At 44.6% G+C, this 24,129-nt stretch overlaps 1 protein-coding gene across 1 annotated transcript in view; it reads left to right on the forward strand.

Annotated features, from left to right (window-relative positions):
- Nucleotides 1–24,129, forward strand: part of PAPPA (pappalysin 1) — a 236,225-nt gene that overhangs the window by 34,182 nt on the left and 177,914 nt on the right. Inside the window, exon 3 of the mRNA XM_083597139.1 lies at nucleotides 20,630–20,775. Coding sequence (XP_083453265.1) covers nucleotides 20,630–20,775 — 146 coding nt within the window. The remainder of the gene's footprint in view (nucleotides 1–20,629; nucleotides 20,776–24,129) is intronic.

The following is a 24,129-nucleotide window of genomic DNA, read 5'->3' on the forward strand; positions in this document are numbered from 1 at the left end:
GGGGATGTGTAACTTTTTATGAGTGTTTTATGCCAGCCATAAACTCAAACAGAATGTTAAAACATAAGCCATACAAAAGCTTTGACGAGCTTTCTCTTGCTCAGGAACAATCTCTCGGAAGAGTCATGTGAAGAGGGAGATTTGTATGGGGAGATGAATATGGAAAGGCTGTTTGTTTTCTTTGCAAGGCTTTGTCTTTAGCAATAACTGTCAGTTGGAAGTACACATGTATTTATTAGCCGATGTGAGCTTTAGCACAGCCTTGTAAATAAAGTCTTCAGAGAAGTTACTAGCCTGCAAAATGTTTTACTGGCCTGTGGAGGGCTGGAAGAGGATGGACAACAGGGGCTCTCAATTCATCTTCCAACTGTCTGCTGCCTTTCTTTTGCTGAGGACAGGAAAGAGGGAGAATTTGTTCCCTGGTTGGCTTTTGTGCTGGACCCAAAGCAGTGATGGAGCAACCCATCTTTCCTCTGCCTTCTCACTTTCCATGTAGACCATGCAATTAACAAAAAAACAGAAGAAGAGCCTGCTGGATTAGAGCAAATAGCCCATCAAGTCCAGCATCCTGCAAACAGGATCCAAGCAAAAGAGAACTCTCCCCTCCTGTGGTTTCCCGTAACTGGTATCCAGATATTGTTGCAAGCCCAGGGTCCTATGAGACCCAGCCAGCATGGCCAATTGCCACTGATGATGGGAGTTGGAGTCCATTAAACTCTGGAGGGCTGCAGTTCCTTTTTTTCCTTCAACTTCAGGATGGAGTGGGGGAAAGAAACTGAAATTGAAAGAAATGCCCATTCCTAATTGTAGTAGACCTGCAAAAGAAAAAGAAAAAAAAAGAAAAGAAAAAAAGTCTTGCAGGGCTTTCATGTACCCTACAGTTGGCATGATAAAATTTGGGCAAATTGTATAGTGAATCAAACTGTAATATGCAAGTTTAATAGGTTCTGATTTCCTCAGTGTGAACTTTTACCTCCTCTTTGATAGGTAAGTGGCATTTCCATCCCCCTTCTCAAGTTGGCAATTGTTTATGTTGTATGAGGAAGCTCCAACTTGGGGACTGAATTGCAGCCCCCCCAGGCTTCTCTACCTGGTCTTTGGGAACTCTCCCCAGACCACCCACCTCACTGCCCCTGCTTTCCACCCTCCTTGAGTGTTTTTGCCTGGCTGGAATGTGTCCTCAAACTCTAATAATGCCTCTTGCTTTTCTGGATGGTGGGTAGAGAGGGGTTTACACAGAAATTAGGCGACTGTACAAAGTGATAGTTTACATTCATTGTTCTGCCCACCCCTGGTATGTGACCCTTGCAAGGTCGCCCAGATGGAATGTGCCTCTCATGCTAAAGATAGGTTCCTCTGTTGTTTTGTTTTGATTCTGAGCCAGGAAGGTGCTTCACATCATGATGTCAGTCTTCAAGTCCGCCTTTCCCCATTTGCAGCTGTCAGCTTGAGCAGCCTGTGATTTTCGGCTACTAAGCAAGTGCTTGTGTTTTTTAATAGCCACACAAGGCAGCTATTAATAGATGGAGTTTACCAAAATATAGAACTGCCTAACACAGAAAAGGGAAACCTGAGGGATTAATGCCAGGAAAAATTCCATGCTGAATTCCTACCAAAATATGTAGTAAAAATTAACAGCACAGAGGAAAGGGTGGAACCCGTTACTTGGACACTGATATGATTATTATTATTATTTAGTTGTTCTTTCACCCTCCCCCCACCCCACTGCATGTTAATGGTTTTGTTCAGCCCTAATCGGTGAGTCAGCTCCTTTTTAGAATAAAAATAAGGAAATGGCTGACAAAGAACCTGCTACAAAAATAGACTTTGGACAATTCAAGAGGTTTGTGAGGCTGCGAAAGGATTGTCCTAGAGAAATTGCAGACTCTCCTTCTGCAAGGAGTGTTCAGATTTAGGATTTTGTCCACAGTGAGGTGGCAGGGGGGAGCTCCCAATCTTTTAGCCAAGTAGAGCCAACTACCTTGGAAGATGGTCTGTTCCACTGCTTTGCCATTAGAAAGATCCTCTGAACATTTAGCTAAAGTCAGCTTCTGTGCAGCTCACGCACATTGGTACTAACTACTCTTGCCCTCTGAAGCGACAGAACAGTCTTATCCATTCTCTCCACGGACACCCTTCAGATATACAGTGGACGCTCGGGTTGTGAATGTGATCCGTGCGGGATGCACGTTCGCACCTGCAGCGTTTGCAACCCGCGTCTGCGCGTGCGCAGGTTGTGATTTGGCGCTTTTGCACATGTGCAAAGCACGATTTAGTGCTTCTGCGCATGTGTGACTGCCAAAACCCGGAAGTAACCCGTTCCAGTACTTCTGGGTTTCGGTGGTCCGTAACCCAAAAAAACGCAACCTGAATCGGCTGTAACCTGAGGTATGACTGTATATATAATCTCTCTATTGGACTACTGTATTGCACTCTATGTAGGGCTTCCCTTGGATGGTGCATGCAGCTGAAGTGAAATGCTTTGGTCAGGTTATTGAGTGGAACACCTGGATGTGCACAAATTATACCTCTGCTGCACTGACCGCCAAACAGCCACTAAATCATGCTCAAACGTGCACTGTTAACAGATAATCCAGGCAATCTGAAAGACCTCTTTCCCCTGCACAGACCTATTAAGTCACTTAGATCACCTGGGAAAATTCTGCTCATGCCATTGCACCCTACAGAATATCATAGGGCAGTGGAGTTGTATCTTTTGCCATTGGGTATTGAATGGGTATCTTTTGCTATTGTCCCTGTACTGTGGAATGCCCTTCCCTCTGTCATTTACAACCATTTACAAGCAGATACCTTGTAAAGATTAATATTTTTGCCCAGGCTTTCACTGGCCCCTAAGATTGGACCCTGAGTTCATACCTTCCAACATTTCTCTAGTGAAAATAGGGACGTCCTATTCAATGATGATGATGATGATGATGATGATGATTTTATTATTTATACCCTGTCAATCTGACTGGGTTTAACCAGCCACTCTGGGCGGCTTCCAACATATATAAAAACATAATAAAATATTAAACATTTTAAAAACTTCCCTGCACATGGCTGTTTTCAGATGTTACTTATCTTCTTGACTCAGGGGTCACATAATTCCATACCCTCCAACGATTCTCCAATGAAAATAGGGACATCCTAAGGAAAAGCAGGACATTCTAGGATCAAATCAGAAACTGGGATGGCTTCTGTAAATCTGTGACTGTCCTTGAAAAATAGGGACCATTGGAAGATCTGTGAACTGTGTGTATGAATCCGCTGCGTCTCTCTTTTATTTGCTTTTATTTTTGTATGCTCTTTTAATGACTTTAGGCTATATTTTTGTTTTAATGGATATTGTTTTTATATTGCACATAGTGTGCACCACTTAGATGTTTATAACACCACAACAACACACAAAGTGGTTTAGAACTGCTTTTAAACAAACAAACAAACAAACAAACAAAGGCAGCCATGAAAGCTGAGATAAAAATGCCTGTGCTCCAATCCTGGAATTAATTTGATAAATGGTCCTAGTGCCGAACAAGAATTTTGGAGGAGTGGAATTCACTGGAGAGGAAACACGTGAAATGATCAAGGCACAGAATGAGAGAAACCCTCTTCTGCCGGTCCTCAAGTTCCAAAAGGATATAGAATGAGATGAGAGGGTAACTCTTAAAATAAGCCAAGCATTTACATTTGCAATCAAAATTATTCCACCCCATTGCAAATCAAGTTTATTCTCAAAATTTACAGGTTTTCTGCTGTTTGAAAGGAGCAAATCCAACCAAAGCAATGAAAATAGCTCCACACAATGGATGCTTCAAGTGGTTTCCTCAAATTCAGCTGTAAATGCAACTTATAGTAAGACTGGAAATGCCTGGCGAAGTGGCATTTTCAACTGAATTTCACCTGATTTGCAACAGGGGCTGAATAATTTCAAATGCATCTATATTCCTTGCACCAAGATCCCCCTGGCTGTGTTCCTTTTGCCCAATGAAGTTAAAGCAGCAGCAGGGTTTGGCATCTATGATATTGTCATTTATGTGACACTGATCACAACCAGCCAGAGTGTTTGTGAAAGAACTTGTTTTGCTGTAAAGGTCATAACTGGAGAGAGAAGCCTTTTGCACTGCATGCAGAAGTATCCAGGTTTAGTTGCTGGCATCTTCAGGAGGGTTGCTAGCCACCATGGCTTAGTTCTGCCTTCACTGTTGGAAATTGTATGCCTCTGAATCACCAGCTGCTGGGAATTGCCAGTTACAAGTGGGGAGAGCACTCACGTCCTGTTTGTAGGATTCCCATAGGATGTGGGGTGAGATATGCCATTGACAAGATGCAGCCGGGTTCTTCTCATGCTCTTATGACACCCTAGAGAGCTAGAGTATGTAGTAACATAGAACACAGGGAGCTGTAGTTCAGCAGCCTCTGGGGGGACATCAGGTCGGGGAAGGCTGAATAAACATGTGTTCATCACTCACAGACAACAGCATCATTTGTCATGGTCTGTGTGTCATATCACTTGGACACAATGGTCTGGGTTGACACAGGAAGATGCCTTATACTGAGTCAAACCAATGTACCATTTAGCTCAATATTGTCTACACTGACTGGCAGTGGCTTTCCATGGTTTCAGGCAGCAGTCTATCTGAACTTTGTATGGAGGTGTGAAGGACTGAACGTTTGGCCTTCTGCATACAGAGCAGATGCTCTACCCCTCAGCTACAGCCTGCTCCATAACAAAGTTGTTGTAAGGTTTTATTCTTTGTGACTTTTCAGTACCACTCATCAAACAAATCCTTAGGTGGTTTTCAAAACATTAAAATTCATTGAAAGAAAAAATACATCCACAAATAAATTAAAACTATATGAATGCAATACTTACTACCACCAATATAAAATCAGAAGAAATAATTATTACACCAACACAAGAAACATCAAATCTACATAAAACCAGCAGCAGGAAAAGCTCTAAGTGCTGGAGAACTGAAATGCACTAAAAATTACAATTAAGACTCATGCCTAGCCCTACACAATGCCAAGGGATGTATCAAACATCTTACAGGTTGAGTCCCCCTGAATCCAATGCTGGGGATCCCCTTGAAGGGCCCTCCAGGTTGGTACCTGGTGATGAAACTTGGAACCATCAGTTCTCAAAAGCATTGGTGCCAAAATCTTCAGGAACAACAGACACCGTATGCATCTATGGACCCAGAGTTGCTGGTCTGCTCATAAGTAAGCAATCCCTTATACTTCACTGCCAGTAGTTATGGCTTGGGGGTACTTTTGAAGTGAAGGATCTATACGGTCATCCTCCACAGCCTCCAGGTGCTGAAAACCACACAGATCTCTGGCTCTTAATTGTACTGCCTTACCTAACTTTGTCTCTGGATTATGTTTCAACCTAGACCAATTCTCCACACTTGAATTTGGCTTGTTTCAACTGGGCTGCGTATGCAACCCTGCCTGCATTGGTGAGTTATAATGGTGAAGGGTTGTATCTTCTGTAACTGAGCCCCTGGGCCCTGCAGGCATCCATTGGAGCACCACAATGACCTTGGAGTACAAGGTTCTCCCCTGGCACCCAAAGGATCACAATCATACCCTCCAACATGTCCAGGCCCAAAACTGAGATGTGCTGCTGGGCGAGACATGTTACCCGCCCAGGACTACGGAGCCCCAAAGCTTGTGTTTTTGCACTCTGCAATCTTGTGGAAGTTCATGATCTCACACATTTTGGGGCACCATGCTCTTGTGCGTTTTGGGGCGCCATGCTCTTGTGCGTTTTGGGTGCCATGCTCTCATATGAGAGCACAAAAATGGGATGTCCCTTTTTAATTGGCACAGTTGAGGGGTATTTACTAGATACAGCTTCTCATAGTGTCAAAATCAACATCATGACATATTAAAATGTAGCTTATTCAGTTGACCACCAAGTCCAGTATGCACAAAATAAAAATCCTATTTTGTCAGTGCCATAATACATTCATTTCTAATTTCTTCATCTTCTCTTGTATTTTTCTGTCTGACGTATTCCTTAGGAGAGTGACATGAAATAATCTTCTAAGTGTCTAATGAAGATGATAAAGTTGGTATACAAAAGAAACTGGCAATGGTAGATGCTGGCACAGACCTGTGCCAGCATCTACCATTGCCAGTTTCTTTTGTCTACCAACTTTATCATCTTCATTAGACACTTAGAAGATTATTACACTATGAGAAGCTGTATCTAATTTTTGAGAAGTAGTTTCTAGTAAATAACTTTGCAGTTGTTATCATACAGCCTATTACGTTCGCATGTTTTTTCAACTGGATTTGCATAATATAGGCATTCTGGTGGTTTTGTTTTTGCAGTTGAGGGGTATACAGTATAAGCAGTAGACCTCCTCTCCCTTCAACTGTCACCTGGGGGCAGCCATTGCACCAGAGTCATTGGGAGAGCCAGGGCTCATTTCATCAGCTTTGCTGGAGCCCCAGCTCAACCAAGCACCTCCTGCCCCCGAACTGTGCCAGCTGGTCATTCTAGGAACAGAAATTGGTGTCTTGATTTTTTTGATTTTCCTCTTCCTTCCCTGTTCCTTTTCCCTTGTGATTGTGCGCCTTGCGGGTAAGGACTGTCTTATTTTGATTGCAAGTAAGCTGCTCTGGGAGCCTTTCTGGTTGAATAGCAGGGTACGAATACTCTAAACAAACAAACAAACAAATAATAAAAAGGCAAGCCTTTGTAGGGAGGACATTCCATAACTGTGAGCTCCACCACCAAAGAGCCACTCTGTGGCAATAATTAACAAATGATACTTATTTAATAATATTTTATAAAAATAAATTGTAAGAGGGACTTTGGAAGGAAGGGTGTGGTACACATTTAATTGATAATAGTAGATGATTAACAATAGATAATGATTGATAAATAATACTAATAAAGTAATAATAGTTACTTGATATATCACATTTATCTAATTTAGTTACATATTGCAGTTTTAAAATTTTATCTGTATAGCATTAATATCTATTTTATGTATACCCCTTAGATTTTTTAATTTACCTCAGCAGTTTATTAAAAAAAAATTCTTAAATAAGTATTAAGTGCTGTGCAGGACACAGAAATTATCAGCTCTGTGTCTCAAAGGAACCTTCACTCTGTTGTTGCTACCAGTTTAAAGTCTCCTTGCATTTAGCCTAAAAACTGCTCGTCTGTGAACCTGCCTCAAAATGTATACTGGATCTAGTAAATACAAATGTCGGGGAGCGGGAGTTTGTCAGAGCAATAAGGAGGAAAATGTTTTGCTTTTGCAAACTTGGCTTCTGTAAATCTCCTGATGCTGTTCCTTTTATCTTTTGTGACTTTTTCTCCTTGTTACAAAGATTGGGTGTGCAGACTCTGGAAAAACATCAGGGTGCCAAGGGAATATCAGGTGGAGATGAGGGCGGATAACAGGCAAATGAGTGCAATTCTCCTGAAGGCTCGGGTTGTTGAAGAGACTCGTGCAAAACTCACCAGCATGTGTTAGGGACAGGGGAGAAATTTGGTTCCATGTGCATTTAAAGGCAAACCTCTCACTTTTCAAAGCAGTACAAGAACTGGAACAAAGCCATCCTTCTAAATTTACACCTTGTTGAATTTTGCGGTGCAGTTCTCCAGGCAAGCAAGGTGTACACAAATGCATACACTAGTATAAAGGGTGCACAGAAATACATATATTCTTTAAAAAAATAACACGCAGAAGTGCATTATATTCAGCGAAATGGATTTGCAAAAATGTGGATTTTAGGAGAAGTTTGCACTGGAAAGGGTGATGAATTTCTGTAAGGACTTAAACAAAAACAAAAAATCACAAACTGATGTGGAAAGATGGAGAGCTGAGTTTTTGATTGGATAAATAAGAAACTGGGGAGGAATGAAGTTAACAGTGTTGCCCATCTCTAGCACACGCACCCTCTCAGGGGTCTTCTCTTCATCATGCCCTCAATCAGTGCTTCTCAAATGAGAGTCAGAAAACAAGAAAGTTGAGGCCGTATGTACATACTTTGCAAGGTATTTCCATTGATCTGGAGCAACCACTGAAAAATACTCTTCCTTTAGTGCCTACCTACCTGCCTACAGACAGGCCCTCTGTGGCCAGTCTCAAAGCCCATAACTTATTTATACAATACAAAATTAATTGACTGACAATCCAGGCCATGTGTGAATCCGAAGCCAAGAACTGGCAGTCAAGATCAAAAGGCAGGACCTATGAGCAAGCCAGGAGTCATGACAGAAGAGTGAGGAAAGACACATAGGAGCTCACATAACCCTTGCTTGTCAAACAACAGTACAAAGCCCCCTTACAATCCTTTCTGCTCAGGAGGAGCCCATGGCCAGCCTGGGTGGAGTTAGCCTGAAAGGGTTTTCACTGAGAATCTGTAGTGCCATGGGGCAGTGGTTTGCAAGTCCTGCTACGTTGAGCTGTGATAAGCAAATCCTACTTCCATAGTCAAAATTATGTGACAGTGGGGTGGGGGTGGGGCAACACCAGGGAAAGACCAGGCCTTACTTGCTCACTCCTGGAAGCATCTGGTTTGCATTGTAGAAAACAGGATAGTGGACCTTAGTAAAAGATTAGCAGGACTGATCTTTTAAGTTCTTCCATTCATCCTATGAAGTACGCATGGTGCTCCACAACAATGGGTGGCAATTTGATAAGACCTGTTATTTATCCTTTCTCCTCATGCTGACTGCCTCACCTAATACCATTTTTTTTCCTCAAAAGGTCAGCAGTAATCTGGATTTGAACTTGGTGTCATTGCATGTTTTCTTCTAGGGCCTCTACCAAAAGAATGGATTTTTGAGTTGCTCAAAGTTTGGGGGCAGGGGGGCAACAGATTTTGGAGGGGGAGTTTATTTTGGGCTCTGGTTGTTCTCAAATAGCAGTGGCAAGCCAGAAACTCTTGTAAGCACTGCAATTTGGGCTGGGGGAATGGAGCATTGTTCTTTCCCCCAGCCCCTGAATCCAGCCACTTGTAACACTGAGTGTCTTCTCCTACTGTCTTGTGATTTATCTTTTCTCTGTGTTTGCTTCTGTTCTTCAAACAAAAAATGGACAGGCCATGAAGGGTTGTTTGTTGAAAACAAGCAACCTAGATTTCCCACATAAATGTCTAAGCATGAAAGTTGAGTATTAAGCAACATGTATATGCAAATTGGTGATGGGTGGTGGAGTGGGTGGGATTTGGTTCAGTTTGCATTTAAAAGATAACCCTACCTAATTTACAACAATTTCTGGAACAGTATACGAAATGAAATTCTTTGAAATTCACACTTCACTGAATTTTGCACTGCCATACTCCAGCCAAGCAAGGTGTGCAAAAGTGCATATGCCAGGGTAAAATTAAAATGCACACATTACTGAAAATAACACACAAGAGTGAATTATATAAGGAGGCATTGCTTTGGGGGGGGAGTGTATACAAGGCAAGACTGCACACAAGAATGTGAATATTAGGAAAAATTCACAGTAAAATTCTAATGACACTTCATGAGGACTTCTAAAAAAATTGCATACTGATGTGGAGAATGGAACTTAAGAAAGAATGGGAAAATGTAAGTAAATGTAAATGTAATCTGTGGTAAGCAAATGCAGGGTTTTTTCTCAGCTGGAACTCACAGAAACTGAGTTTTGACACCTCTCAGGTGGGCGCCATTGCCATTATTAAGAGAACAAGGGAGATGTTCATGGTGAGTTCTGGCACCTCTTTTTCTAGAAAAATAGCACTGGGCAGGAGTGTTTGAATTAGGGCAGGGAAGTGGCCCTCCATATGTTGTTAGCACTGTCCCACCAGCTCAGTCTGCCAGTCTCCACCTGCAACAGTCCATGGAGTTTCCTTTGCTATCAGCCTCCTCCTCCTCAGTTCTTACTGTTGCCCTTGTAGAACTCAGCAGGTAGGTGGATGTTGGGCAGAAGCAGAATGCACTGGCTCTAGCAACACCCTTGCCTTCAGCCCTACCAGTCCCAAGAGCACTAGCTTACAACTGCATCCCTAACTATGCTGGCTGGATTGAGATTTCTGACTCAGATTTACCAAGCTCACCAGGGTCCCTTGAGAGACCAACCGTCATCAAGTCTTTGGTCACTGTGGAGGGAGGCTGGAAATAAGCAATGACTAAACCAAATTCCATGTGATTGTTTTTGGATTTGCTTTGATAAAGCAGTGCCATAGCTATGGGGGTGGTATGGCCGGGCTTTTTGCCCCAGGTGCAGACTCCAGAGGGGCACCATTGAGGCTCCCAGCTTGTGTGTGTTTATGTAAATGTGTGCGGTGGGGATGTGCCAAACGGGGTCTTTGACTTAGGTGAGATAAAGCCTAGTTTTGCCCCTGGATAAAGAGAGGTCAGGTTGTTTTACAAAGCTGTTCTGATGTTTCTTTGCTTTACCGTGTGATGAAAGGTTCCTTGGGAAAGCATTACTCAATTGACAGTGCAGTCCTTAGGCTTCCTCACTTTGGAGGAAATATAATTGTGCTCAGTGGAGTTTACTGGGGCTGGGAGCCTTTTTGTTCAACTCAAGGCAACCTTCCAAGACCTACATTGCCAGGGGCTAAAATGGGCAGAGCAGTAAATGTAAGTTGTACCTTTGCCCAGTAGGTTTCTTATCTGCATTGGAACATCCTTTCCTAGCCTCCATCTGGGCAAGCAAGAGACATTCTCAGGGTGCAAGGAGACATTCCAGCCAGGCAAAAGCAGGGTGAGTGGGTGTGGCCTGGGGAGAACCCTGAGAGCCAGATAGAGAGTTCTGGAGGGCCGCATCCTCAGCCCTGAAACTAAGGGATGGAGAACTTGTCAGCCAGCATGCCCAGTTGCTTTGGACAATAGGGGTTGGAGTCAAACAATATTTGAGTCTGAGAAATAATGAATTAGCAAAACCCCACTGCATTTTTCCCCCTTCAAATTTTTAAGCTTAATTCAGCTACTGGGATTCAGAAACCTTTGCAAAGGAATGCAAATCACCCACAGATCTGCAAGTAGATCACTATCTCCCTCTGCCGTCTTGTCCCCCTCTGCTTTACGCTCTGCAGCGTGCAAAGGAGCATGTGGAACAGGTTGGTCTGGCTGAACACATTGCAGGGATGGGGGAAGAGGAACGTGTGATTTGATGATGTGATATCAGCATCCCCAGTGGCCTCTGAGCAATCTGTAGAATTCCTTCCTTCCTTCCTTCCTTCCTTCCTTCCTTCCTTCCTTCCTTCCTTCCTTCCTTCCTTCCTTCTTTCTTCCCTCCCTCCCTCCCTCCCTCCCTCCCTCCCTCTCCACGCACCATACATTTAAAGCACATCCTTCCCCTTACAAAGAATCCTAGGAACCCTCCCCCCCCCCACAGCTATAGTTCCCAGCACCCTTACAAACTGCAGTTTCCAAAATACTGGGGAGGGGCCTGGAACCCTGTGCTTTAAATGGATGTTGTGTACACAGCCTTTCTCTCTGCATCTGAAAGCAGCTCAAGCAGAGAAGACCTTTAACTGACATCACACTTACTCCAGTGTAAGGCAGTCTCCTGGCATTACGCAAATGTCCCATCTTAGGAAAAGTGCTATGTTGAGTTATCACTTGGTTTGGTTTGCGTTTGGGGGCATGAGTTCTGTTTTGAAATTATGCTCTTCCACCCTTCATGCAAACACGCCGTTTCCCTCCTCTCCCCCATTTCTGTTCTGAACTGCTGTTTCAGACTGCCAAGCTTAAGGAATGGAGCTTACTGGCCTTTACCAAAGAGATGCGTCAAGGAAACATTCTAATGACAGCTCAAAAAGGCTTTGATCCTCTTCCAGGACTGCACTCATGGCTTTGAAATGCGACTTTGGCAGCCCTTGAGTCTGGCTGCTTTGGTTCTCTTTGGCATCGGCCCATTTGAGTGACATTACATCCTCCATCACGGGACCCAAATAACCTTGAGAGGATGATGGGTGGCTCACAGACCATGCTGAAGAAGGGGGGCTTGAGGTGCCTACCAGCAGTTGTTTGGTGCTATGCTAGCAAACACGGTAACCGCAACATAAGAGGGTGAATGGAAGAGCACAACACTTTGCAGGCAAAAGGTCCCAGGTTCAGTGCCCGGCCTCTCCAGGTTGTACTGGAAAAGCTCTCTATCTGAAACCCTGGAGAGCCACTGCCATTCAGTGTTGGTTGTACTGAGCCAGGTGGGCTTATATAAAGCAGCTTCCTGTGTTCTTTTTTTGAAATCATGAGGGCTTGAATCTTACTTCATTTTATGGAAAATACCATGGCTCAGTAGAGCACTTCCTTTTTATAAAGAAGGTCCCTGATTCAATCTACAGAGAATAACTGCCTGTCAGTGTAGACAGTACTGAGCTACATGGACAAGGGATATCACTCAATATAAGGCAGCTTCCTATGTTTCTACACCTGTTCTGAAATTCTCCCCCACTCATCTTCATTTATTTATTCCAAATTCTAGGATTATGAGAGGAAGGGAAGACTTTTCTATCCATACCATACTTCATTTTTAAACTGGTCTGCTTTTTTATAAACTGAAAAGCTTTTGATGTTGAAACCTGCTCAGAACACATGCTTAAACATTTATTTGTTTTACAAAAATGTGTCTACCACTTTCTCAGCCATAACAGGTTACAAAACAGAACCACCCTTAAAAAATAGCTTTACAGTGGTACCTCAGGTTACAGACGCTTCAGGTTACAGACTCCACTAACCCAGAAATAGTACCTCGGGTTAAGAACTTTGCTTCAGGATGAAAACAGAAATCGTGTGGTGGTGGCACGGCGGCAGTGGGAGGCCCCATTGGCTAAAGTGGTCCCTCAGGTTAAGAACAGTTTCAGGTTAAGAACGGACCTCCGGAACGAATTAAGTTCTTAACCCGAGGTACCACTGTATAGGCAGATGGTACAGACCAGGGCTGGGGCAACTTGATAAAGCCAGGGGAGCAGATCCTTATCTTCTACACACACACACACACACACACACAACTGGCCAAGTCTGGAAGGTAAATAGGCCTGTGCACCTGTCAGTCACCTGAGGTGGTAAGCGATATGGCCTTGTGGGTTAAATGGCCTGTCAGCTGGATGTTCCCAACCGGTGATACAGGCCCTTACAATGACAGATACTATAAAGTTGATACAGGTGTTGGAGAAGATATATGCACATATGTGTTTCAGTATTGTTATCTTCCTGGTCTGAGGCAATTCTTGAGGCAAGAGAAAGAAGCTTCTCCCTTAACCTGTCTGCCTTCAGAATACTAGATGCTGTGTGGCTGGTACTGTCTTCCCTTTCAGACAACTGTCCAGACAGCATCTGCCAGATGTGGCCAGGTTCTGGGCTGAAGGGGAATGGAGCAATAATTGCTGGTTTTGCCAGACATTCAGCACTCACAGATTGAGCCTACTGTATGCGATGCATGTTTGTTTGCAAGCAAGTTGCACCGTGTTCAGTGAGGCTTATGCTCAGGTTAAGTGTGTGCAGAATAGCAGGCTGAGAGCAGCTCCTCCTCACCTGCTGGCCACCATTTCAGTGGCCCACCATTGCCATTTTCTTGCTGAAACACACTCTGTCTCATGTCTGGAACTCTCTGCCACAATATGTGGCAATGACCGCTAGCTTAGGTGGCTCTCAAATGGGACTGCCTGAGGCTCCATCTGCACTATACATACAAAGCACTATTATACCACTTTAGGCAACCGTAGGCTCCCGCCCCCACAAGAATACTGACAACTAAGATTTTTTAAAGATGCTGAGGGTTTTTGGGATACCCCTATTCCATTCCCAAAGCTGCAGTCCCCAGAGCCCTTTAATAGTCAATCCCTTTTCCCAGGGAATTTGGGGGATGTTAGCTTTGTGAGGGGAATAGGGGGTCTCCTAAACCCACTACAGTTCCCATAATCCTTTGGCAGAAGCAGCGACTGTTAAAGTGCTCTAATAGTGCTTTGTTTGAAACCGTTAATAACATTTTAAAAAATAAAATAAAATAAAAATAATAGTGCTTTGAATGCATGGTATGGATATGGCCTTACTGAATATATAGAACACATCTGGAAACTCTTCAGTCAGTGCTTGAGTCCCACAAGGAAAAATGTGGGGTATTAATAATAATAATCAGTGCTTTTTCCCCTAAGAAAAATGGTGCCGATACTAATCGTAATCTTCTCCCCAACCCCCACCGGCCTTTCCTCTCTCACACACATGCACTCTCTCTCCTGTGCCCCCTTGATTAATTAAACCCCCACTTTGTGCACCCCTCCCCCTTCTTCAACCTCCCCCCCTACTTTGCCCCATCTGCTCTTCACACCCACTCCTCCTGTCCTCTCCCTTCCCCTCCTCCCAGCCACCAGCCACAACCCCTCCGTGTTCGACTCAACGGCTTGCCCCAACCACAGAATGGAGCATGGCGGCACTAGCAGCAGAGGCTTCTGCCTCCTCCCCCTTCTCTTTCTCCCTTCGTCCGCTCCTCTGCCCCCATCCCACAGACATGGAAAGAGTGAGCAGAGATGAAAGGGACGTGGTGCTCACGCTTACCTGGCTGCTCATGGCGCAGCGAGGCAGTGACATGGCAGTGCATCCAGGGGGAGAGCATGAATTGTGGGGGCAGCAGAAGGGGAACAGTGCAACCTGTTGACTGAGTGTGGCAACTACAGCTCTGAACAAGAGCCCTCTTTTTCTTGCCACTGCTGCTTCAACCTACTTTTTGCAACCCCCCTTTTAGCCACGGTTGCTTGCTTGTTCTCCCGACCCTCCATTTACCTTATCACAATATTATTTGTGGGGGGGGGGAGGTGATGGCACTGTGTACCACTAAGTACAGTAGTACCTCTGGTTGCAAACGGGATCCGTTCCAGAGGCCCGTTCGCAACGTGAAAAGAACACAACCCTCAGCGGCGCGTCTGCGCATGCGCAGGTTGCGATTCGCTGCTTCTGCGCATGCGCGTGATGTCATTTTGCGCTTCTGCGCAAGCGGTGAAGCCCGGAAGTAACCCTTTCTGGCTCTTCCGGGTCACCGCAGGATGTAACCTGAAATAACGTAACATGAAGAGGATGTAACACGAGGTATGACTATACTGCCAGAAAAAAGCACTGATCATGGCAGATAGGCCTGTCAAGGGTTATTAGTCTTGACAGTGAACTAAAAACTCTGTTCAGAGCCAGTGGACATCTGCATACATGGTTCGAGGGCAGAGGTGGTGGACAATGTTTTGACATAAGGGACACATTCCTTTCTGGGCAATCTTTCAGGGGACACATGACAGAAACAGGCAGGGCCAGAGGCAAAAGTGGATATGAGCAATGACTGTAAACTTTATCTTTGTACAGTAGACTAGTTTCCACACATGCTCTCTCTCTCCCTCTCTCCCTCTCTCTCTCTCTCTCTCTCTCTCTCTCACACACACACACACACCCCTTCTGGGTCATCAAGAGACAGAGTCCAGCAAGGCAAAAACATTCAAAGGAGGGTGTGAAGCCAGAATCTTGATGGGTGTTGCTGGAGAGTGGGTATGTGGGTTAGGGAGGGTAGATAGAGATTTATGGAGGGCTGCTGTTGATGTCCAGGCCTGAAGTGCTGTACCTCTGTGCTAGGCAGCCAGAATGAAGGCCTTATTGGAGGTATCTGTGGGAAGCCAGATGTTGGATCAAATGGTCCATTGGTTGAACCAGAGTGGCTTTTTTTGCATTGTTCACATTCATCTGGTGATGAAGCTGTGAAGGTGGAATGCAACATGGTCAGAGGTTTCAAATGGACACCTCAGGGAAACTGCTCTTCCTTTCATTCTTTATAAGATTTTTTTTTAAGCCAATGCTCAAATACCAGCAGAAAAACCTAAGTGTTTGTCACAGGTCACAGAGAGCACAGGGCGACAGTGGATATGAGAACTGGGTTAATCGTCACAGAGCTGCATCCTTCAGGATAGATCTGTGACTGCTTGTCTCAAGATAAATGTTTGGAAACAGCCCCCACCCAAAACCAATGATATCCCTGAGGAGATGGCTTTTCTCCATGATTCAGCAGAAGGAGGCTTGGGGACACCCAGCCTGGAGATATTTTGAAATCAATGACTTCTGTGAGAGACAGGGGGAGGAGAGAAACGATAATGCTATTGTGGAAACGCATGTCTGTTTTCCATTGGGGAGTCCTTGGGGGGATGAGTGGAAGCCTCTGGTCCTGAGCCAGCTCCCGTGGTCTCTCTTCCTTCTGGGAAGGGAATTTTCACAAAGAATTCAAGGAACCCAGCTCAGTGGAACAGAGGAGCAAGCGGTTCATGAGAGCACCACGTGTAACAGGCGAAAACACATGCACAGCTTGCCAAGAGAGAGAGGTGGAAGAATCCAAATGTTTCCTATCCTTGGAGATTTTTTTGCCCTAGAGAGTGCAGCCCCCTTCATTAGTATGTTTTCCAGTTGCCCCATTTCAAACAAAACAAAATGGAAAAAAATAAAATAAGCTTTGGGAAATTGTGCTGTCTTGCACAGTGTTCTATCTGGGAAGAGGCATTGTGCTTAAAAACAGAATCTGTCACACCTGGCTTCCAACCTGAATTTTGCAAGCCTGTATTTCTAGCATAGTTTCTGGGTCAGAACTTGTCATGGCAAAATATGCTTTAGTGTCAGATTCTGAAGAAATAGTTCTGGATTTATTTATTTTTTCATCCAGACAAATGGAACTTTGCCAGAATTTTTTTAAAAAAAACAACGGGTTGTTTTATTTCCCCCTCTCCTGTTTTTGTTTGTATGTTTAATTTGCAAAATTGCACAATGGTTCAATGGGAATCTCCTAGGAAAATAGGAAGCTGCCTTATCCTGAATCAGACCATTGATCCATCTAGCTCAATACACTGCCAGTTACTACACGGGTTGGCAGCTGTTTTCCAGGATTTCAGGCAGAGCTGTCACCCAGTCACAATCTCTCAGCTTAGTCTTACCTCACAGGGGGGCTGTGAGTATAAATTTGGGGTGAGGCGAGTGAGACATGCTTGCCACCCTGAGCTCCTTCAAATGAAATGTGAGATAGAAGTGCCTACACTGGGAGGAGGTTGTGATGTGACAATGGATTATTTACTTTCCTGCTACAACCTGCACAAACCCCTCAGTCTGTAACTGATACTCTCCTCCAGGGGCCTCTTACCAGGGGAGGTTTGGCAGGTTGTGACAAAAAGAAAGGGCCTTTTCAGTGGTGACTCCCTGCTCGTGGAATTCTTTTCCCAGTAAGGACCACCTGGCACTATCCTTAATGTACATTTATCACCAGGTAAAAGGTATCTCTTGTCCTAGACATTTCACTGCTTATTGGTTGTTGTTTTTTGCTGTTGAATATTTTGCCTCTATTTAAGTGGGTCTGTTTTATGGGTTATTACATATGTTTTATTGTAATGTATTTCTCTTTTATTCTGATGTTATGATTATTTATTTATGAATCACTTCTCATGAGGCATCCTGAAGCAATATGTAATATAATTTTTTAAAATGGAAAAATGTTGTGTGTTTTTTTTAAAAAAAACAACAGTTAAAACAATTGCATATATTCTGTATTATAATGTATTAAATGTCTATACCACTCTTCATCTGAGGATCAGAGGGCACGATTATATATCTGTATCACCTATAATTTTCCTTTGTTTTTTATTATTGTTAATTTCTGATAGTGCTCTATTACTGTTAGCTGTAGAAAAGAAGTTATACACAGAGGGGTTATGGTGAAAAGAAAGGGAGACAGTATGAGAGACAGGCAAGAATGGGTTTTCCTCAGGGTGTGAGGCTGAGGAAGGGGAAAAACTTCTCAGGTGAGAGCTGGGGAGATTCACCTCTTTGTATGTGGATTGAAGATTAGGGTAGAATTAGAATAGGGGTGTGTGTGTTTGTTGCTATATATATTGTCTTTCTCCTCTCTTTTCTTTTGTTTTTTCTCTTTCTTTCTTTCTTTCTTTCTTTTTTACTTCATTGCTTCTAGATATAATTTTATTATATTGAGAAAAAATAATAAAAAAATCTGGAAAAAATGCAGTTTATGTATGTGCTGTGGTGGTTTTAAACTGCAAGTCAGTGCAAGTCTAATACAGTTACTAACTGGGGTAAAGATTTTAATTTAGAAGGCTTGTAGGAACATCTTTAACAGGCACCAAAAATAAAATGGAAATATTTTTTTTGTTTCCAGAGGCTCTTTAAATGGCAAGTGAGTATTAAGCTGCATTTATCATTGTTGTTACATTATGCGATGCAAAACAACAGCAGTTCATTGTGAGAGTTTGATGGGCTCCTGTTGGTGCCACACGCTTCTTGAGTCTGAGCACAGAGTATCTGATACCCTCAGCAATCTCCCATGAGGTGCTTGTCTGTGTTGCTAATGAGGCATCAAGAGAGGAATGACAGGTTGATGTCCTTGTGCCCCTAAGACTAGCTTTGACTTTCTGGATATGTGTTTTATCTGCTTCTATTATTATTATTATGGAGGGGGAGGATCCTTAATAAAATCTATGGGTCGTGACTCCCTCTAAGTTGAGCCAAATCAACCCCTCTGTAGCCTTCTAAAAGCAGTTGCTAAGAGAGCTGTCTCCAAAGGCATGAGAGTGGGGGGGGGCTTCCCTCCCCTCCCTCCTTGCCTCTCCCCCCCCCCCACCTTCCCCAGTAATTTGAGTCTTGGTTTCACCTCTACTGCAGGTTTCAAAATGCACTGTTACCTTACAGAACTAAGAGTCAGGGCTCAGCTGCATGTTGATCACATTTTGAATTCTTGTGCTGAATTTCCATGTTTGACCAAGCGGGGATTTTTCATTGAGCAGGGATGTGGAAATAGCAATGGCTATGTTGTTTTGTTGTTTTCTCCCTCCCTTTTTTTTGTCCAAGTCTTAGAACACAATGCATTTAGCAGCAGAGAAGGGAGTGAGATGTAGGCAGCCCCAAAGAGCTGACCCCATTACACACTTAGCAATGAATGCATTGGAGGATGGGGATTGGGGCTTTGTGCCCATGACATGCTCCCATCAGCACATTGCCCCAGCCCTGATAGGGCCAACTGCTGGCAGCTGCCCTGGGTCAAACAACCAGTGCCTGATAGCAAGCTGCCATTTTAATTTCCCACCATGCCTCCAAATGTAGCATTACACTTGGGCAGGGAACCCTCTTCCCTGATGGCTGCATTCTAAGGACCACATGCCAAGGGTGGGTGGGGCCAGGGGGAAAGGGCGTGGAGCAATGCATGTAAAGTTTTACCTTTGTACAATAGGTCAACCACCACCACCACAAATCTTTATTACGGTCATTGACCAGTACAATAGGTCAGTCTCCATGCTCCATCTGGGCAAGCAAAAGGCATTACCAGAGTTCAATGACACATTCCAGTCTGGCAGAAACTAACAAGGAGAAGGGCACAAAGCAGGAAAAGTGAGGTTTATGGCTTGGTGAAAGTTCTGAAAGCCAGATAGAGAAGTCAGGATAGCCCCCAGGTTCTGAGGTTCCCCACCCTGCTCTAGTGCATTGTGGGTGCCCTGCAGTTGATGCTATATCGTAGGGCATTGTTAGAACATAAAGCAGTTTTAATTTCCCACATTGCACATGCTGGCTAGAGGTCACTAGGTTGGTGTAGGGTGCCTGAACAACATCTTCATGCACACACCTGCACTGACGTGAGCTCTGTCCTTTTAGCTGGGAAGGCTGTGTTTTGCAATATTATCACTTAACACTGAGAAACACGCACATTAACTCTATTCAGATAATAAGATGAGTCTGTGGAGTTTAGGGCAAGTCAGGGAGCACGAACATGATCCCAATGCCATCCACTGCATGCATTCACAGAACATCAGGAAGGGGTTTTAGGGACCCAGGTAGTCTTAGTGAGCTAGTGCACAAAGACTGAGCTAGGAGCAAAGGGGGATCCCCCCCAGGCTGAGTCATCTTTCCATTTATGAGATGGCAATTTCCCAAATGAGTCAGTGATCTGAGCCGCTGATTGCATTCTGAAGTGGTATAGTGCCTATAGTCATTATGCAAAAAGAAATAGGTCTCAGTTAGCTTACTCCAAGTGATTGTGGGCAGGACTGTCAGTAATCACACAGTAGCCCTTGGCTCACAGTCACATCAGATCAGGGCAGGCTTATAACATGACTAGATTCTCCTCCATCCTTTTAAATAAATAAATAAAATTTGTTTGTTTTTAACGTTCCATAAACAGAAAAGCAGCATGTCTGGGATATTTTTATCTTGCATCTCTTCTTCCTGATAAACTAGACTCTTTGTGAAAGTGTTTTCCTTCCTTCCTTCCTTCCTTCCTTCCTTCCTTCCTTCCTTCCTTCCTTCCTTCCTTCCTTTAAAATACCAGAGCATTCAATTTGTAGCCCAAGTACAGATTTACCTCTTCAGTGAGATTCAAGGTGACACAGCTGAAAGGTATGGGGTGATTTGAACCTGGAAACACTGTGGCTCCTCTATGGGTGATTCTTCATCATTCCCATTGGCACTCCCATTCTGGTCAAAATGTAGCCTTGTGGTTGCTGGATCTTCCCAAAGGGGAAAAAAAAAAGATGGGGAGAGGGTCTCACAATTCTACACCAGCCCAATACCCATTCTGATGTTAGCTCATATTATGAGACTTTTGTCTGTTTTGAGGGGGTCGCTTCTCATTTATGTGATATTTTCTCATCTTTCTTTCTGTTGCAGAGCTTATTTAGATGTCAAAGAACTTAAGAACAGGCTCCAACTGGATGGCGCAACACATCTCAACATCTTCTTTGCTAACAGCTCTGAAGAAGAGTTGGCAGGTGTAGCTACCTGGCCGTGGGACAAGGAAGCTTTGGTACACCTGGGTAAGTCACACCAGAAGAGTTCCACAGTATCAGGTCAAACAACATCCTGTTCTCACAGTGGTCAGCCTGGTGGCTCTGGGAAGTTCATAGGTAGACGACAAAGGCAACAGGCCTTTCTTACTGTTATGCATTAGAACATTAGAAAAGTCCTGCTGGATCGGGTCAATGGCCCAGTCTCGTCCAGTGTTCCATTCTCATGTTGGGCAATTATATGCCCTTAGGGGAGAGAAATGATACAGCCAATGCAAGAGAATTAGAATCAGAAAGCCTGGTAGGTTCTCTTGTAGATCTTTGGGCCCTTAGCCCATGAGTCTCAGGTTGGGAGTCCCAGCATTGCAATTATCTGACCCAAGCATTGCTAGAGCTGGGATAATTAGCCAAATCATCTCCCTATGAACTTAAGCAGAGTTCTAGATCAGGCCAGAGGGTCATTTAATGCAGCATCCTTTCCTTGCCCAACTAGATGACCATGGGAAGCCCACAAGCAGCGCTTGAGCACAACAGCAATGCGTTCCTCACCTGTGATTCTCGGCAACTGAAGAGGCAGACCTTGAAAAGGGAGAATCTCCTCCCTGTGGACTGCTCCTTGTGGCAAAGAAGGAAGGACAGGATGCTGTTAACCTTTATCCTGATTTCTTATCATTTGCAGTCATAGTGTTAAGTAGTCCACCGAAATAATAATAATAATAATAATAATAATAATAATAATAATAATAATCATCAAAACAATATTCACCATTCCTCGCTTCCTGGCTTACAACCAGGAAAATATTAGATTACAAACCCCAAACACTTTACAGTATTTCTCAAATGATGTCAAGACAAAAGTATTTCACCTTTTTCAAAGAAGTTGCTTCTGAGGGCATCTTCTCCACGTGTGGAATTTGCAAAGGTTTTTGAGTGAGGGAACACGTTGTTTTAGTGGGGGAGATGTAACACTGTGACTTATTAACCTTGCAGTTGTTGCTCGCAATGCAGGCAGCTGATTTCCTTGTCCCACTTGGGTGTCCCTGAAGAGCTGTATGTCAGGCTGTAAGGTGGGAGCAGCCAATCATGGGCAGTCACAGACTGCTAGGCGGAAGTTGGAACTAGGTGAGAAGGCATGTCCTTAACTAACCGAGGGTTTGAGGATATGTGTCCATATTGGAGAAGCTAGTTGGTTGACTAAGAGCCTCAGTGGTGTCCTCTGGAGGCTTCACCCCGGGCAAAATTCCTGGCTAAATGCCCTTCGTTTCACCACTGGAAACCCCTAATGGATACCTGGAGTTTCATGGTGGGGGAACAGCCAGATAGGGCCAGGCTAAAGCATCCAGTTTGTGGGTGGAGAAATGGCAGGGGAGTGGTTTTAACCAATTTTCAGAGGATTAACAATTTGGGGGTGAGGAAAACTCACCATCTCCAGAGGGCCTTTGGGCATATTCTCCCCCTTCTCCCTCTCTCTCTCCCTCTCCAAAGCCCCTGGGAATGACATGGCATGATGAAATGACATGATGGGGGCTTCTGGAGGTGGGTAGGAATGGTCTGGAATCCTCACTCACAACAGCTGGCTTACAGTATTTAGACCCATCAAGTGATAAAGCATCCATGCTTAATGTTGAAAAATCCCTTTACAGGTGGTAAATCACAGGGTCAGCTAAGGAAAGACTGCAAAAATGACTCTATTAATGGGGGTAGAGATAAGTCCTTCTGAATTATTTATATCCTGCTTTTATATAGCTCCCAACCCTGTATGATAATCAGCTTCATGGCTGAGTGGGCATTAGAACCCTGCTCTCCCAAGTTCTGGTCCAGAACTCTAAGCACTACACCATACCGCCTCCAGTGGTGTGGGGGGGAAAGGCTAAGTAAACTTCAGTGTGTGCTGATTAACTTAGAAAAAGCATATTGGGTCAGCGATCAGGGATGATGGGACAAACATAGGAATCTGCTTTATGCAAAGGCAAACCATTGGTCCACCTAGCTCATTGCTGCCTACACTGACTGGCAGTGGCTCAAGCCACAGCTTCTCTCAGTCCTGAGGGATGGGTCATTGTTCAGTGGTGGTGCATCTGCTTTGCCTGCAGAAGGTCCCAGGTTCAATCCCCAGCAGCTCCAGATAAGGCAGAGAGAGACACCCTGGATAGCCACTGCTAGTCAGCATAGTCAATTCTGAGCTAGATGTACCAGTAGTCTGACTTAGGAACACAGGATGCTACCAGCGCCTTACACTAACTCATCAGCTGCAACACAACTCCTGTCATGCTATGTATTATTATGCCTCCTACATTTTCAGCAATGCACTAAAGCACTAAACCAGGAATGAAAGAAACTCTCATTTTTGCCTGGGTGTGGAAGAGAAGCTGGCCCCCACCTGGGCAAACTTCAGAGGCAGCTCACCAGTCACAGAGTCACAGAGGCGTAGCGTAGGGATACATGGGGGCTGTGGCCCTGGGTGCAATTTTGTGAGGTGATACAAACAGGTGCCTTCATTGGAGCCTGGCTCTGTGCAAGAAGGAGCTGCACCTTCTTGCTCATGCCTGACCTAGGGGAGGAGAGCAGGAGAGTGGGCAGCAACAATGCTGTCCGCTATCTTCAGTTGCAGGGTGCCTTGCGCATGGCTGCAGCTGCTCTGCTGCCAGGTCAGGCCTGCCCTGCCCACGGAGGGCAGGAGGAGAGTGGGTGGCAGCTTCCCTGCCCCTCTCCTCCCTTGGACTGTGGTGCATGGGATGGTATCCTCCATGCCTCCCTTGGGGGAGCCCTACAAGCCCACCCTTGGCAGCAAGGGCATATGCTCTGCTGCTGACTTGTCACTTCCAGGGATCCTTCCAACATCTGCATTTTCTCGCTTCCCCAAGATCCTTCTGGGGCAGTAATAGATGTAGCATCTCACTTCTGTCAGTTGGGATGCATTGGAAGGCAGAGAGGATGTAGGCCACCAGACGGAACCCTGCAAGCAGGTGGTGTGATTCCCCCCCCACCTGCCCCATCACATCCTTGAATCTTACCTCTCTGAAAATCAGCCATAAATATGCCCCCAATTAATCACCTGCAAGTGTGGAGGAGGGCTTTTTGTTTTGGCCTTTGCTCTTTCAGAGGAGTAGCCTTCAGGAGTAGGTGTCAGGTTTGTAGAACTAAAAAGGAGGGATGTAGGTCAATGTTAGAGTACCTGCTTTGCATGCAGAAGGTTCTAGATCCAATCTCTAGTGTCTCCCGGTAGGGCTAGGAGAGAGCCACATCTAGAACCCTGGAAAGCCACTGCCCTTTTGCAGACAATCCTGAGCTAGAGGGACCAATGGTTCTGGTTCAGTGTAAGGCAGTCTCTTCTATTATCAAGCTCAGTGATAAGGGAACATCAGATATCGGGAGATGAAGAAG

This window comes from Podarcis filfolensis, assembly GCF_964270895.1.
Source record: "Podarcis filfolensis genome assembly, chromosome: Z".
Classification (NCBI taxonomy): domain Eukaryota; kingdom Metazoa; phylum Chordata; class Lepidosauria; order Squamata; family Lacertidae; genus Podarcis; species Podarcis filfolensis.